General features: G+C 47.1%; 1 protein-coding gene across 9 annotated transcripts in view; it reads right to left on the bottom strand.

Annotated features, from left to right (window-relative positions):
* ART3 (ADP-ribosyltransferase 3 (inactive)) overlaps nucleotides 1-16,709 on the bottom strand; it is an 84,249-nt gene that overhangs the window by 5,087 nt on the left and 62,453 nt on the right. For 7 of the 9 annotated variants that reach the window (XM_084760188.1, XM_084760185.1, XM_084760191.1 and 4 more), the window contains 4 exons: nucleotides 6,358-6,390; nucleotides 4,752-4,784; nucleotides 3,443-3,471; nucleotides 2,534-2,570 (listed from right to left, as the gene is read on the bottom strand). In XM_084760188.1, the coding sequence (XP_084616314.1) occupies nucleotides 2,534-2,570; nucleotides 3,443-3,471; nucleotides 4,752-4,784; nucleotides 6,358-6,390 (132 nt within the window). Of the gene's footprint in view, nucleotides 1-2,533; nucleotides 2,571-3,441; nucleotides 3,472-4,751; nucleotides 4,785-6,357; nucleotides 6,391-16,709 lie in introns of all 9 variants that reach the window. The other 2 variants (XM_084760192.1, XM_084760193.1) reach the window with 1 other exon arrangement.

Genomic DNA, 16,709 nt, shown 5'->3' with positions numbered 1-16,709 from the left:
CTTAGGACTAATGGAAATATTGCATCAAATGCTTGATTCACGGCACAGAGCATTTAAGAAAAATTCTCAGGGACTGAAGAAATGGCTCAGAATTTAAGAACTACTGTCTGTTCCTCCAAAGGTCTTGAGTTCAGTTCCCAGCAACCACTGGTGGCTCACAGCCATCTATAATGAGATCTGGTGCCCTCTTCTGGTGTGTAGGCATAATAGTGTTTAAATAATAAATATTTTAGAATCTCTCGAAAGTGATGTCCTTCTGACCTATAATGGCTTAATTGATTCCCAAAACTTTCTTAGTCCTAGGAGTCCCCGGTAGCTTAACCTAGCAGCTAGTCTGACAGAACAAGAAAAAGAATTCACTCACCAGGTTAGCCCCTGGCTTTTTATTCCTAAGGCCAAGAATAAGAACTGTGTGTGGCACGCGCGGGCGCACGCACACAGACATCCTGGGGTAGGGGGTAACCCAATGTGGGAGCCTGTGTGTGCCTGGAACCCCAGTCTTGAGAGGCAGAGGCAGGAAGATCAGAGTTCAGGGTCAAAACCTACCATATAGCAAGTTGTAGCCAGCCTGAGCTACATGAGATCTAGTCACAAATCCAGCAGGGGACAATGACAAGAGGAGGGGACAACTACAGCTCGTCACTCAGGACAGTTCTTCAGTTAAGCAGACAATGCTCCTCACTCAGGACAGCGCTTCAGTTAAGCAGACACAATGCTTCGTTAAAGATAAACCGATCCAGGGCCAGCAAGATGGCTCAGGAGGTAAAGACGCTTGACACCCAGCCTGCCAACCTGGGTCATCGCTGGAACCCGCACAGTGAAAGGAGAGAACTGACTAATGCAAACTGTCCTCTGACCTCCACACATGTACCATCACACACACACACACACACACACACACACACACACACACACACACACAAAGAAATAGTAGTGTAAAAACTATCCAAAGTCTCTGACACAAAGTTTTCATTTTTATATATGTATATGTGTGTGTATATATATATATATGTATGTATGTATATGCCCATATATACTGTTTTCTGGAATACAAGTAACACATGACAATTGTTGAAAAAAATATAGTAAATTATTGATGATTAAAATTAAGCTCAGATCTCAGATACTCATTAGTAACAGTATAGTGACTTGTAATCTTTTTACATATATACATATATTTGCATTTTAATAATTATAGATCCTTTATGTTATATCTATTTCAAAACATTATGGTACTGGGGATCAAATCCAGGTTTTTGGGTGTTTTGTTGTTCTTTAATTTTGAGATGGTCTTTTTCTGCATCTCAGGCTACCCTCAAATTTAGCATCCTTCTGCCTCAACTTCCCAAGTGCTAGGATTATAAGTTGTACCACCACACTTTTAAAATATATTCATTGTACAAAATTATGGGTTTTAGCTGACAAGATGACTCAGTTGCAAAGGTGCTGGCCCTCTGAGTTCAGTGCTGGGGAAGCCATATAACAGAAGAGAACCAACTCCCACATGTGTGCTGTGACACACATGCACACACTAAATAATATCATAAAAATATGTTTCAAGTATGATCTTCTCTACTTACTGAGCTAGACCACCCACTCTTACAATTTCCATTTATTCTAACTACTTTCTTGGATCTTTAAATGCTTTTTAAAGCCTAATTTTTAGGTTTCATGTTTAATAATGTTAATATTATTTAATAATACCCAAACCACACAGGTAGTGTGCGAAGGAATGTCACGTTGTACTCTAGGGGGGAGACATAACCTTCAGGTCTTTGGCCTGATCAGAAGTTACTTGAGCTGGGTCAGCTTCTGGGTAGTCACTGAGTCCAGAGTCACTGAGCCATGGCTTGTCCACAGCTGGCTATCTTTCTGAGTCCATGGGGCCTCTTTTAAAGAAATATAAGATAGGTTGAGGCCTGTGGGATAGGCCTGCAAATACCAGCTACTGAAAGGCAGAGACACAAGAATTGAAAGTTAAAGGCTTGGGCTACAAAATGAATTCAAGGCCAGCCAATCTAATCAGTTCCTGTCTGAATTTTTGGTGTTTTGGGTTGTTTATTTGTATGTTTGGTTTTTGAGACAGGGTGTTATCTGTCCTGGAACTCACTATATAGGCCAGGCTGGCTTTAAACTTCTAATAGATGCCTGCCTGTCTCTGCCTTCCAGCTGTTGGGGTGAAAGGTGTGCACCATCATGCCCAGCTCAGACTCTGTCTTAAAATTAAAAAAACAGAAAGAGGGCTGGGGATGGAACTCAGTGGTTCAGCACTTGCCTAGCATGCACAAAGCCGAGTGGTAGTCCTTGCCCTGAGAAACAAAATACCTGCTAGCAGTACTGACCTTTCTAAGCATGCGACTGAGACACACTGGGAGGCAACAGTTTTACGTTTACGTGTCTATGTTGTCCTAGTTTCCAAGTTATAACCAGGTTAAAGGTACTCATTTTTAAGGTTAGTAGCACATAATCTTAAATCAACCATTAGAAAAATTGTTCCGGGGCTGCTGGTATATCTTAGTAAGAGTATGCTTACCTAGCATGCAGGGTGGCCAGGGTTTGATTCCAGGCACCATGGGGAAAAAAAGAAAATAGAAAAATGTTCCAGTAATCTCTCTAGTAACTTGAGAACTTTTCTACCCTAGCACTTGAAGACAATAACATTTTTTTTTTTAAAAAAAATAAAAGCTTTGGAGCTGGGGGAGATGGCTCGGTGCATAGTGTTTGCCACAGAAGCCTGGGCACCACAGGTTGGATCCCCAGAGCCCACATAAAAGCCATGTGGGTGTCGTGGCCAGCCCATAATTCCTGTGTGTGAGAGGTGGAGACAGGGGATCCCCAACACCTGCTGGCTAACTAGGCCAGCAGGTTCACAGAGCTCCTGCCTCAGCATACAGAGTGATCTGGAAAGATACCTGATATCAACCTCTGGCCTCCACAGGCATGTGCATGCGTCTACACGTATTCACCTATGTGCCCACGTACATGCAAACAAGCATACATGCACACACGCACACTCACACAGAAAAACGTTTATTTTTATTTATGTGAATGTGTGTGTGAGGCCTGAGTGAGTATATGTGTTCCACTTGTGTGCAGGTGCTTGCCAAGGCCAGAAGGCAGCAGATCCACTGAACTGCAGTTACACCTGGTGTGGATGCTGAAAACTAACTCTGGGCCCTTTAAAGGGGCAGCAAGCCATCTCTCCAGCCCCATTTTTTTTTTTTTTAATTAAAACTTTGGAGCACGCTATGCTTTGGAATGTACTCATCAAATGGGCATGGGTACACATGGGGCTATATTGGGGTTTTGTTTTGTTTTTAAGAATTCAATGTGATAGGTTAAACTAGTGAGCTAAGATGGGCACTGGCTTCTCCCCACCTCTTACCACCTGTTTCATAGCCTGCAAACTGTAAAGTCCCAGAGCTTGCAAGAATGTCTTACCAGAGTCTTCAAGCTTCTGAATGTCCAGTTCTAAGTCACAAACAAACAAAATGCATCAGTTTTAACGCGAGGTGAAAAGAGCTGACAGTAAAGAACCAGGAGGTGCATCTGCTGGCTGCGGTTACTGGACGTGTCACCTAGAGTCCCCGCCGTGTATGTTAGGCAGTGGGCCTGCACTGACACCTGCACTGACACCTGCACTGACACCTGCACTGACACCTGCACTGACACCTGCACTGAGATGAGCCATCACAGAACTGGTCTCCCGGGAGTGTCAAGGAGGCAGGGGGAAAAAAATGTCTAATTTGAACATCTGGCTGATGTTCTGTACAATGGTCAGAATTTGGGGCCCTAGGCAAATCCTCGGGGTGTGAGCGGCTTTGCCTCTCTGGAGACAGGAGCAATCTTCCCCCAACAGAAAGTGACACACAAGGAAGGTTGTCTTGCTTTTTGGGTGGGTTTTCCCCCATCTTTGACAAATAATCCCAGTGCGAAACCAAGAACTTACATGGAAACAACGAGGTGTGAGAGTGTCCACATGTGGAAACTCAGAAAAATCTAATCACCCCATTAGTATAGTCAAACGATACCGGTCAGAATAAAGAGCAGACAGTGAGGCCCTGTTGAGGGCACCTCGGATGGCGTGGGGAGGCTGTTATCAATCAGATCCCCGTAGACTTCACACGTGCCTCTCCCCCCCCCCCCCCCGCCCCCATGCCTTCTGTTGGCCTTTTGTCCAGCAGGCCCCTCCTCCCACGGGACCGGGAGCATGAGGCTGCCTAGCCTACTGTTGCCAACATGGAGCCTAATTCCTCACTGAGGCCGCTTTTAAAGCTGTAAGTCAAGCTGTTGCATTATAAAAGTGCAGCGAGCGCTTTCAAGATGGCCTGAACCTGTGCTTGCCTATACAGTAATCCTAGTTAGCTCAAAATAAGTGACATGTACTGTGTTCTCAACTAGGTTGATGATGCTCTGTGGACACAGTAAATGTGCTACTTGGGATTAGCACGCATAGTGGGAATTTTAGTGTCACCTACACTATCCCAACAGTGGAATACAGAGCTGCGGACGCCCCACAGGCGCCTTGAGTGAACAGCTCTGTGGATACCCTGACTTTACTTCCTACAACATTTGCTGCTCGGAGGGTCACAGAGCAAACTCAGGGGAAGAGAGCGTTTCCCAGAACACGTGTCCCTCCCTCCTTTGGATCTGCCAAATTACTGCCTTTACTCGAGTAGGAAGTGCATTTACCAAACAGGAAAGAGCTATTGAACATCCTTGCTAGACTGCTCATAAAAGTGCATACTCACCGGGGTTGGAGACGTACACGGGTTCAATATGTTCTGAAATACAAATACATCTTCATCCATGTGCCCGGATGCAATGCCAGGTTCAGCCTATTTTTAAATGCCTACTAACAATAAGGATTCGAGCTAACCTACTTTCAATAAATATACAAAGTATAGTTATAGGAAACATAAATTTCAATAGAAAGATACGGCAATATAGATTTTTTTTTTAACCCGAAGAATAATGCAAAGAAAAGCTAGCCAGGAAGACAGCTAGAAATGGACCCTTGTTTTCGAACATTTAAATGAGGAAATCTTCCAGACAGTTCCTTGACAATATATTAGTTGAAGGCATCTTTTGGCACTTTGTGATCATGCGACATATGTGATGATGCTGAATTTCAATGTGTGTAGAATTTCCTGTGTACCTTTCCCAACCCTCCTACTGTCTCCTAGTAGATGTTACTTTTTGTTACATCTTTCTCTTTCTCCCCCAAGGAAACTGAAGCCGACCTCGTCCAGGTCCCGCCAGGCCTTAAGCCATCTTCACTCTATTCCTCCATTCCTCCCCCAGATGTTGTTTCCTGAGATACCAAGATAAAGGATTTAGAGTCTAGCTCCTTGCACAGGCACCACGTGGGGAAGTAGGTAAAGCTGTAAGGGCCTTCACCAGTCCGTAAGCTCCTGTAAGGCAGGACTAAGTGAGAGTGGCATGTCCCTGGCTTGCCCAGGACAAGCAGTGTTTGAGAGAACAGCCACAGGCAAAGACCAGGATGGGCAGAGACCGGTCTCCTCAGGAAGACGGCAATGGCAGTGTCTTTAACGGTCCTGCTCCAGACGAACTCACTTTGCAGAGTGCCCTGTGTAAGGCTGTTCTACATTCCTCCTTTACCTAGCGCTGTAAATTCTCAAGAAAACTGCCCTCAAATGACTGAGACACTAGTCAGCTATTTACAATAAGAAAAGGAGACCGAAAGACACTTGTCCGCGCATCCTAGACGCGTTCCTGGGTTACCTAGCGTTACCTAGACTGCCTGATGGTCTTCAGATAACATCAAAAACGTGGGACAAGGTCTTGATTGTACTAGTCTTTATTATAAACTGGGTAGTTGCTTACTTTGCAGAGAAATAATGCATTGGTCAAAGGGTTCCAGGCACTGGCCTAGGAGATGAAAAGTCTATGTCAGGGATATCCCAGAAGAAAAGGGGACGCATACTGCAAGATGCAATGACGATCAAGCCTGATGTGACTCATCATGTGACCGTCCTGTCTCCTCCATACCTTCCTTTAAAGCCCCTTTAACTAACTGAGATGAGCCCAAAACAACTGTTCACCCATCTTCTCAAGGTGCTAACCTTTTTTTTAATAAACCTGGTTTTCTTCCTACTAATTCTCTCAATCCCCGAATGCTGGCTTTAGAGTGGAGCACTAATGGACTTCCAGCCACTAACAAGAGCAGGCTTGAGACCTTCAATCTAAGGCTGACAGTAGATGACAAGGGGATGGTGTGTATCCGGTGGCAAAACTGGAGTTTGTCCCATATTTGTGAGAAAAGCAAGACAAAACACAACAGAACAAAACTAACAAGACTCCCATGACAGAGACGATCCTTTAAACACATCTTACCTGGGTTCTCAAGACAACTGTTAGCTCTTAGACCTGAAACACAAAGATAGAACTCTAGTTAGCCGTGAACTACACTGCCGAGTTTGAGAGGGTCTGATAAGGCCCGAGAGAGAGACCTGTTCCGCAAATGGCAGACATGCAGTATTGGCACACAGGTGTTGCCAGTCGAGTCTGTAAACACCTGATTTATCAGACCCATACTTTAGTGGGATGCAAAATTTCAGGAACATAGTTGTTGTATTCACAGAACAGCCACGAAGCAGTGATATAAACTTGAACACAGTGTATACCTTGTGAGGTGTCCAATTTTACCTCACAGGGCTAACACTTCATATTCTGGTCTATGTCTGTGGAGAGTTACACAAGTTAGACGTTCTAACTTGGTTCTCTCTGTAGATAGCAAGCTCTACCCCGTCCTCTACACGGTCTTCCCCACCCTTTGGAGAAAAGGGGGTCTCAACCGTATTTTCAAGATCTCTTTAACATTTGAGCAAAGATTCTCTTCATATATCAAAAAATAGTTGGTACGTTCCCAAACACACTGTTGTAAATGAAGATGGTATGTTCCCAAACACACTTCCGTATGTGAAGAAAACCTAAGCTCTTAGGAGAATAGGAACGTGGTGTGTAACAGTCAACGCTTTAGGGAGCTCCAGGCACCTGCACTGTGGATGCCACAGGGAATTACCACCAACGCTCTGGTGCTTCCTGCTGGGCAAGACAGAGCAGGGCTCTGCCAGTCGGCCTAATGTTAGTAGGTCGGTGAGAAAAGATAAAGATGTCAGTGTAGGCCACGTGGAAGGCTGCCCAAGTGCCCGTGGAGGTCTGAGTGCCCTGCTCTCCTCTCTGCACCTGTCTGACTCATGGATTCAATCTTGAAGTCTAGATACCCAACGGTAAGCCCCCGAGAGACCTGCTCCACAATGACAGCATTCTCATCTCTCATCTGCTTTCAGCCCCCTTACCATGTTTAGACTTTAAGCCAGATGTCTAAGTAACTTGGTCTAGTTCCCACTTGTCCAGGAAATAACAGGTCTGTCAGATTCTAGCTGATGTCCATGGTGGTGCTGTCAATTCCAGAGAACCTAGCACATCCCGGGAGGTGGGGCCCTGGGCTTGTCTGCAGAGAGTTAGTTGTCTTAGCTGTATCACTGGAGATGGGAGGGCCTGTCCACCGTGGGTGGCACCATTCCCCGGCAAGCGTCTTGGGATTGTGTGGATGGGAAAAGGGAACCAAACAGTGCTGCAGGCTCCAGCTTCTCTGACTTCCCCATCACGGTGGGCTGTAGCCTGGAACTGGGGGCTAAAGTAAACACTTTCTCACTCAGATTGCTTTCCTCAGAGTGTCTTATCACAGCGATGGGGGAAGAATCTAGCCAGCCGTATAACATGAAGCATACTCATCTGGCTAAAATGGAACTACGACAAAGCAGAACAGTTCTGGTGACTGCCGCATGATGCAGTTCCAAGCAGGAGGCAGTGGCCACACCTCACCTGGGGTTTAGCAGAGAACTGGGGGAAAAGTAGATAAGGTGACTGTAGACTTTCTAGGCACTAGGTGGGAAGCAGGGTAAGAAAATAGGAAAAGCCGGGTGTGGTGGCACACACCTTTAATCCCAACACTCGGGAGGCAGAGGCAGGTGGATCTCTGTGAGTTCCAGGCCAGCCTGGTCTACAAAGTGAGTCCAGGACAGTCAAGGCTACAAAGAGAAACCCTGTCTCAAAAAACAAACAAAAAAACAACAACAGCAAAAAAAGAAAAGAAAAGAAAGAAAGAAAGAACAGAAAATAGGAAAACACTGAAGGGGCTAGGAAAGCAGAGACACTTTCACAGACTCAACTTACATCTTTTGTTCACTGAGTCAAAGGTTTCAACACAGCTGACTAGATCCTGCATAGAAACTACACTAGCCTATCATGAACAAGACTGTTAAAGACAGCTAGTTGGCTGGACACGTGGCTCACAGGGTAAAAGCACTTGACCCAGAGGCTGGGATTCAATCTCTGGCACCCACGTGCAGATGGAAGAAAAGAGGCGACTCTAGAAAGTTGTTCTCTGACCTCTGTGGCACAGATGTGGCATGCCCCCCAAGCCGTGCACGCACATACAATATGGTTTTTTAAAGATGCCTCACATTAATCATGCTCATGCTAAAACCACATCTTTCGTTATCTTTTCAGGTAGTGACTCAAATGTTAGGTGTCTAATTTGCTTAAAAGAAATAAAACTTCCAGTTATTCTATTTGGCCTGCGGAGGGGGGGAGGGGGGGTCCCCGTGAATGGGCTTAAGGCTTGAAGGCACACCACAAAGTGAGAAAGCCTGGGGTACCAGACATCCTTCCCTCCCACTTCACCCAAGCACAGTGGGAGCCCTGCTACAATGCTGGACACCTGAAAAAAAAAGACAACGTAGTTTGATGACAAAACAGTCTCCATAGTCCGTAAACACAATCCCGCATGGATGTGCTACAATGGCGTTGAGTGTCCTTTGCTGTAGACTACAAGTGGTGGTCCTGGAGGGGAAAACGCTGTGAACCTGACTGACGCAGAGACTTATCTGGCAACATGGATGCCCTTTGCTATATGATCAGTGTACTGAGACACTCGGAACCGCACTTCTGAAGAGAAATCCATCTCTGTGGACGCTCGCAGCAGGCACAACTTGTGAACTGATTTGTTGTGGGTATGCATGACCTCATCTGAAGAAGCCACCTGGAGGCTCACAAAGCACACGGGGTGTCCGTGATGCTGTCTTTCCTACACAGGGGGGATCTATGAGTGAATCTTGCACAGGAAGGAAACCATTTGTAAAGGACCAGGCTGCCTAAGCAAAGTTCCTACCGGCTGTGCTCACCTGGCTGCTCTGGACTCACACATGTAACCACAGCACGGAGGAGAATGCCTTCTCCCTCCTTCCACAGTGAGACCCTGCTCAAAAGAAAACAATAACCACTAAAACTGCCCCTACTGTACCACTCTCCCAAGGGGCATCTCCTCAGTGTAAAAGGAACGTCCATTTGCCTGCTTTAATTGTTGTCTCAGAGGCTTTACTGCCTCCATCTGCAAACCTAGGCCTAGTCCTGGAAGCTTCTAGCCTCCATACAATCTAACCTAGGCCTGGAATGTTTTCAGTCTCGGAGACTTACTACTGAATAAGCTCACCCGTGTTCTTACTGAGCTCTGGGCTGGCTGCCTCAACTCAGCTGTTCTGGCTCAAACTCCTCCCCCAGCTGACTGAGTCAATCTGCCCCCCCCCCCCCTCTCTCTCTCAGCCTCTGAATTGTTCTGCTTGGCCTCAAACTAACTCCAGCAATCTGCTCTAATCTTCTGGCTCCTCCTTCTCGTCCTCTGGCTCATTTAGTCTTCACTTGAGTTCTCTCTCTACAACCCATCCCTCTAAAACCGCCCCCCCTTTCTGTCTGCATTGCCCCTTAAGTAGCTTCCCTTTCCCCCCTCTTCTCAAGAGAGTTAGGCGTAGCCTAGTCTGTCAATTTTTTCCTCTGACTCATCACTTTTTCTGGCACTCAATTAGACATCACTTTCAAACATGGGTGCTTCCTTCTACAAACTAACTTTACCTTTGTTTGAGATTAAAGGCCTGTACCACCACACCCGGACCTAAGCTTTGCTTTACCTGAAGCTTGCTCTATACCAGGCTGGCCTTGAATTCAACTCTGTCTCCTGGATTAAAGGTGTGTTTGTATTCCAGCTGGATCACACAGACCTAGAAGGTCTCTGGATGTAACCTCTTGCCAGAGCAGCCATGTTCTGAATTAACATTCCTCTACACTTCAGCGCTGAAGGCTAACTTCAGCTGTTTATAACATGAATTCGCCCAAGCTAATTTCTGCTTTGGCTGAGTCCCTGAGCACTTGGGAATCAGGAGTTGGAGGGTGTGAGGGCAAATGGAGGAAGAACATGCTGCAGGGGCCACACTTGCTTAGTATGCCATGGCCTGCTTTTAATTCAGCAAATGAAAATTCATTTCATTCGGCTTCAGGCAGTCACAGGAACCAGACCACAAACACTTGTTCGTGAAAATGACATCAGCGGTTCTATGGCAAATATTTTCTTCTCCCAGATGCCCCATGGATGGAGCTCACTGTTACAGGTAAAGGACAAAGCCGGTTGTCCCCAAAGGAGGTGACAGATCTAGTGGGCTGGGATTATGGTAGTAGCAGCTTTGACAGAGCTCCTGCAGGCCTTCCCTTTCACACTCACGTGTTCCTCTCCTGTGGAGTATGTGCGGAACACTGCGTACATCAAGCAAATGAGAGGCATCAGTTCAACCGTTAGGTCACTGACTTAATGGCATTTTGCTGCTCTCTTTAGACTGACAAGAGCTCCTGTGCTGTATGCCTGAGAGGCCTATGTGGCTTAGAAACCAAGGGAGGCCTGCAGCCAGCTGCCATGAGGAGAACTGTGTCTTAGTTGAGTAACTCGGGGAAGACTGTATCCCACCCACAGCCATGCAAATGAGCTCAGAGACAGATCCCTTTCCAGTCAAACCTGACTCAAGTGCTGGCAGAATGGAGCAAGCTGCACCTGAGCAGCCCCTGCAGCAACTGCAAGGTAGGACATGTCTTGTAAGCTACATTTTAGAACAGCAGTGTTCAACCTGTGGGTGGTGACAGCTTTGGGGATAGAATGACCCTTTCCCAGGGGTTGCCTAAGACCACCAGAAAACACAGATATTTACGTTACTATTCAGAGCTGGCAAAGTTATAGTTATGAAGTAGCAACGAAAATAATTTTATGGTTGGAGGGTCGCCACAACATGCGGAACTGCATTAAATGTTGCAGCGTCAGGAAGGTTGAGAACCGCTGTCTTAGACTAATTTGTTATGCGGGAAAGGACGACCGACACAAGTTGAAGGTAAGTGTTTGGGCAATTTGTCTAGGACCCAGCTAGTCCTCAGCTATTCCAATAAAACGCCCATCTAGCGACTGCTATGAAAGTTATATTTCATAGTCACATTAAAGTCTGAATGCATCTAACTCCAAAGTCCTCTGTGCAGGCTGATTTGGTCAACAGAAAGGCTGAGAGGGGTGAGGTGGAGCTTCCAGAAAGAAATTCTGCCTGTGGAGAGAGGCCTCCGTTCCTGTCCTGAGCTCCCACTGCTGGGCCTCACAGCCCAACAAGAAGATTCCAGACCTGCCTGGTCTGCCTGGCCAGACCCCTAACAGGGCAAGGCAACCAACGCCTAACAGTAATCATCCAAACATGCATTTCCTCCCAGCCCTCGTCCCTCGTCTCTGAGGCTTCGCTCCACCATGGTGGTGATGACCAAAGCCAGTCGGTGCATAGGGCTTGTTTCTTCCAAACTGCTCTAGGTGTCTCTCCACTCATAATGGCGAGTTCAGTACATGAACTGATGCCCAGTCTCGAGCTTCCGCACTCCCGGGAAGTGCTAATAAGTATTGATTAGATACAATGAAATGCACATTTAATAACCACTCTGGTGTGTCTGAGTTCAGAAGGAAACGCAGAGCCTTACGCAGTGGCTAGGCAAACCCTCTGTCTCAGTATCCCTAGCCTCATGACAGACATGTAAGATATAAATCTGGACAAACCTATTTTCTTTCCCCCCTCCTTTTGATGGCTTAGCAGGGATCTGGCTCAGCATTGCCTCAGTGAGTCCAAAAACAGGCTATGCCCGCTACCAGAGCCCAGAGGCTCCTCTTGCCTAACGAGTACTGTTTTCAACTAGGGAATAGTATTTCCTGAATCCCCTCACTCTGTAAGTATGTAAAGCCTTATTCAGACCTACACCCCCCCACACACACATACACACACACACTCCCCACCAGAAACAGAAACATGGCTGACGCACCAGGCCAGAGTATTCGCTAAGGTGATTAGGGCTGGGGGATGGCACGCGCGTGCTCTGTTTCTCTGCTTGTAAATTGTCTTTTGGAAGCCATGTTGCATTTGCACTGCAGGGCCATGAGAAATCGTCCAGCCCGGGCTTCCTGTCAAGGATTCCTACGTGACCCACGGCCCTCCAAATCCAGTTAACATTTTTCCAGTGGGGAAATGATCACTTTTAATGATAAGGAGTTTAGTGTGGTCTCACAGCTGACGTTCCATCTTTGCCAAGTTTTCCAGAGAGATATCTAAGCTGCTTGACCGGCTGCAGTCTCTCTTGAGAAAGGAAAGGGTCTTTATTCTTAGGTTGACAACAAGACTAATAACCAGGAATGGCCACCAGGAACTAGTCTTTCTGTTTCCTGACAAATAGAACTGGCTGTTTGCTTGCTTAGCTAGCCAGGTTTTATAAAATCCACACTCCATGTTTATGTTAGAAATCAGAGCTAAGTTCTTAACAGTGACATAGGGCTGTGTCTAGCACACTAATTCTCGCAAATGTCAGTGACTTTAGAAACGCTGCCTTTTTCCTCCCAGAACCTAGAAACATTCCTGGACCCAGAACCTGAAAACATTGCCGATTTCTACCCAGAACCTAGGAACGTTGCCAGATTCCTCCCAGAACCATATAGTTCGTTGTTGTTGTTGTTGTTGTTGTTGTTGTTGTTGTTGTTGTTGTTGTTGTTGTTATAGTCTGCTTTCCGGGCACTGGAGGATGGAATCCAAGGGCCTCTCCTTGCTAGCAAGCGTCCTACCCCTCAGCCACCCCTACAGCTAGCCTTAGGAAGCTTCTGACCATGCATTCCCACTGGTCATCTCTAGATGGCAGCAGAGAACTCCAGGCTAGGTCAAACCTTGGGATTCTTTCAACCTACACATTTGAGAGCAGCAGCTGACTTGTCAGAGAGGCCTCCCTCCTTCATGGGTGAAACGGCCTCTCCCCGTGTCCTCACGGCCCTCTTAGACGGGCTCACAATGTGCCATGAGTGTCTTGAGGGTCTGCCTCACTCAGAGTCAGTCCACTGGCTCACCTTTCCTTATATCTTTCGTTTTCTCACACTCCCACTCACAAACATGGAGTCTGCGGGTTTCTCTACCCACGGCAGCCCATCAGCTAGGCACTAGCTCTAAACATGGCTGGTAACCAGAACTTTTGTATGACCGGGGACTCCATAAATGACCATTTGCCCGGATCCATCAGGGGCACCAAAATAGGTCTGATTTGTACAGTCCAGGTGCCGCTGGGTTCCTGACCGCGTTGTTCTAGAGAAGTTAGGCACGCTCGGGGGAAGGAAGGGGGCCTCATCGCCAAGGAAGTATTTGCTCATCTCCAAGTTCCCACAGTTTCTCCCAAGTTTCTCCACAGTTTAACAGTTACCAGTGGTCAACTGAAGTCTGCAAATATTCCTTCCATAAAGAGAGATGGCGGGGCTGGAGAGATGGCTCAGTGGTTAAGAGCACTGCCTGCTCTTCTAAAGGACCCAGGTTCAATTCCCAGCACCCACATGGTAGCTCACACTGTCTGTAACTCCAAGATCTGACACTTTCACACCAAGGCACATAGATTAAAACTAAATATTAAAAAAAAAAAAAAAGACATGGCACTCGCAGAATTCCTATTATTCCACACTGTTATCATTATTCTATTTTTTTTTTATTTATATGAGTGGTCTATTTGCATGCATGACAGAAGAGGGCATCAGATCCCATTATAGATGGTTGTGAGCCACCACGTGGTTGCTGGGAATTGAACTCGGGACCTCTGGAAGAGCAGACAGTGCTCTTAACCTCTGAGCCACCTCTCCAGGCCCCATTATTCTATTCTCATCAAACTCTTGTTGTTGTGTTTTGATTTGGTTTTGGTTTTGGTTTGGTTTTCAAGACAAGGTCTCTCGGTGTAGCCCTGGCTGTCCTGAACTCACTTTGTAGACCAGGCTGGCCTCGAACTCACAGAGATCTTCCTGTCTCTGCCTCCCGAGTGCTGAGATTTCTTTTTTTTTTTTTTCAAGACAGGGTTTCTCTGTGTAGCCTTGGCTGTCCTGGACTCGCTTTGTGGATCAGGCTGTCCTGGAACTCACAGAGATCCTCCTGCCTCTGCTTCTCTGAGTGCTGAGGTTACAGGCATGATCCCCTGAGCCTGACTTTATTATCAAACTCTTGATGTACCCAATTTATAAAGTAAACTTTACTGTAAGTATGGATGTATAGAAAACACCCAGGACATGTAGGATTTGGTGTAATCCATGCTCTCAGGCAACCTGTGAGGGTCTCGGAACATGCCGCCTCCATGGATAAGGGAGAAATAGCAAATAACTGTGGCCAAGTTTAAGCTACCATGATGTTGAAGGAACAGGGACAAGGTGCAACCCTGGTGAAACCTGGCTCTGGCTGGCCTGGCTGGCTCTGGCTGGCTCTGGCTGGCCTGGCTTGGGGTCATGGCGGACAGACAGACAGGGAAGGCATGATGAATGTGCTTTACCGTAACCAGCTCCTTTGTGTTGGCATCACCTCAAGGAAAATGCTCAGAATCAGGTGCAACTTGAATGCAGGTCAGGAATGTGGCAGGCGAGGTGTCCAGAATCACTCACTCTCAACACCACAGAGGTGCAGGAGGTCAGGGCGGAAGGCCCCGGGGAACACTTGCTGAAAGCCTACACCCTCTGTAGGCACTGCGGCAGCCACGTGGCTTCTGCCATGCAGCTGAAAGCACCCCAGCATCCCAAGCAAGCACGCTGTCTCCTGGGCACGTCCTACCCAACCCTTTTTCTCTTTGTACGCTGGGCGCATTGAGTCAAGGTCTGACTAAAGTCTTCCCTGTTTCTGAGGCCAACCGTACGTAGCATTCGCTGTTAGACCCAGCAGTAATGGGTTTCGGGTCAGTGAGATAGTCACACAGGCCTGAAAGGCCAGCTCCTCGCTAACTGTGTTCTGCAGAGAACGCAAAGTGGCTCAAGATGCAGGCACACAGACAAGGGGGTCTCCTCAGCTGAAATCCTATAAATGGTCTCTAGCCCCACCCTCCATAGTTACCAGAATGCGGGGTTCACGGGTCATGTAGAAGGCCTCTCTGATCTCATGACACCTAAGACAGTAACTCTTGAACGGACCACTCTAGGTCAGATCAGCATCAAAGTTTTGTTCTGCTTCCAGGCTCCACGGGGACAGAGAGTGGACACATCGCATCGCTTTCAGGACGATGACAGCTATGACTCTCTGCCCCAGGAAGGTAGGTTCTCCCCTGCCCTCACCACCGAGGACTGCATTTACTATAGGCAGTGTTGGGTAGAGCACTGCCATTCTGTCATTAGCGCATTATGGAGAAACGCTACAAAGGGACCCAGCCATTTTCACAGGAGGAAGAACGGGACAGAAGCACGGCACTCCAGAATGCTGCAAATACAGAAAATGTCCTACCTGAGCCAGAATAAGATGGCCGGCTCTCAGGCTGGTCCCAGCTTGAGATGGGCATCTCAGTTACATCTTATATGTAGCTCAGTGATAAAGGACTTGGCCCAGCATCTTGTGGGCTCCACGTTTCATCCCTAGCAGCAAAAACCAAAGCAGCAAACCAAAACAACAACAACAATAACACCCCAGCAAAACCCAAAACATAAAAAAAAAAAAAAAAAAACAAGACAAAACAGAAACCACACTGGGACTCCTCCAAACTTTGAATGGTAAGAGTGGCTCTCCAGCCATGTCAAGGATCTCAGCCTCAGGCATGAAGCGATGGCAACCAAAAATGAGAGTTAATAGTGTGTGCAGAAAACACCTGCCATGGCTTCCTCCCCTCAGCTGTTTACAGCCTGAACTCAAGAGACTGAACTCCTTCCCCAGAGACAGCTCCTACCAAGATTAGCTATCTCTGTGTCTTTGATCCAGCTGTAGACCTTACAGCCTGGTCCCTTGTCCATCGGTGTGTTATAACCCTGCCTCCCGGTTCCACTGGATGCAGGACCCTGCCTCTCTGGTCAACTCTGCCTAACAAACACTCAGAACTTCTAAGGTTTCTCCATTGAGAGCGCAGACCTCTAGACTATAGCTATTTCTCTGTGCCTGCCTGCCTGCCTGTCTTTACTCCGTCATCAACCCCCAGGGCTGGGATTCCAAGCCTGCACCGTTGGCCCAGCAGCAATAAAGGAGTCTTATAGGATACATGCTGTGTGAGGACTGACTATTCTAACAGAATACTTAGACCACATCTTAAAAAAAAAAAAAGTTAAATTCAGAAATAATAAACACATGCTCTTTGCTTACAAACATGATGGTGTGTACCTGGGGGTGGGGGTGGGGTGGGGGGTGGGGAACTTAAGATGATTTAGAATGGATGCCAGTGAGGCTTAGAAATGGGGTGGGTGGTACACGCCTTTAATCTCAGCCCTCAGGAGGCAGAGGCGGGTGGATCGCTGTGAGTTCGAGGCCAGCCTGGTCTACAAAGTGAGTCCAGGACAACCAAGGCTACACAGAGAAACCCTGTCTCGA

Source organism: Acomys minous (assembly GCF_964271855.1).
Source record: "Acomys minous genome assembly, chromosome: 15".
Taxonomy (NCBI): Eukaryota; Metazoa; Chordata; class Mammalia; order Rodentia; family Muridae; genus Acomys; species Acomys minous.
This window is presented reverse-complemented; position numbering and strand designations above follow the sequence as displayed.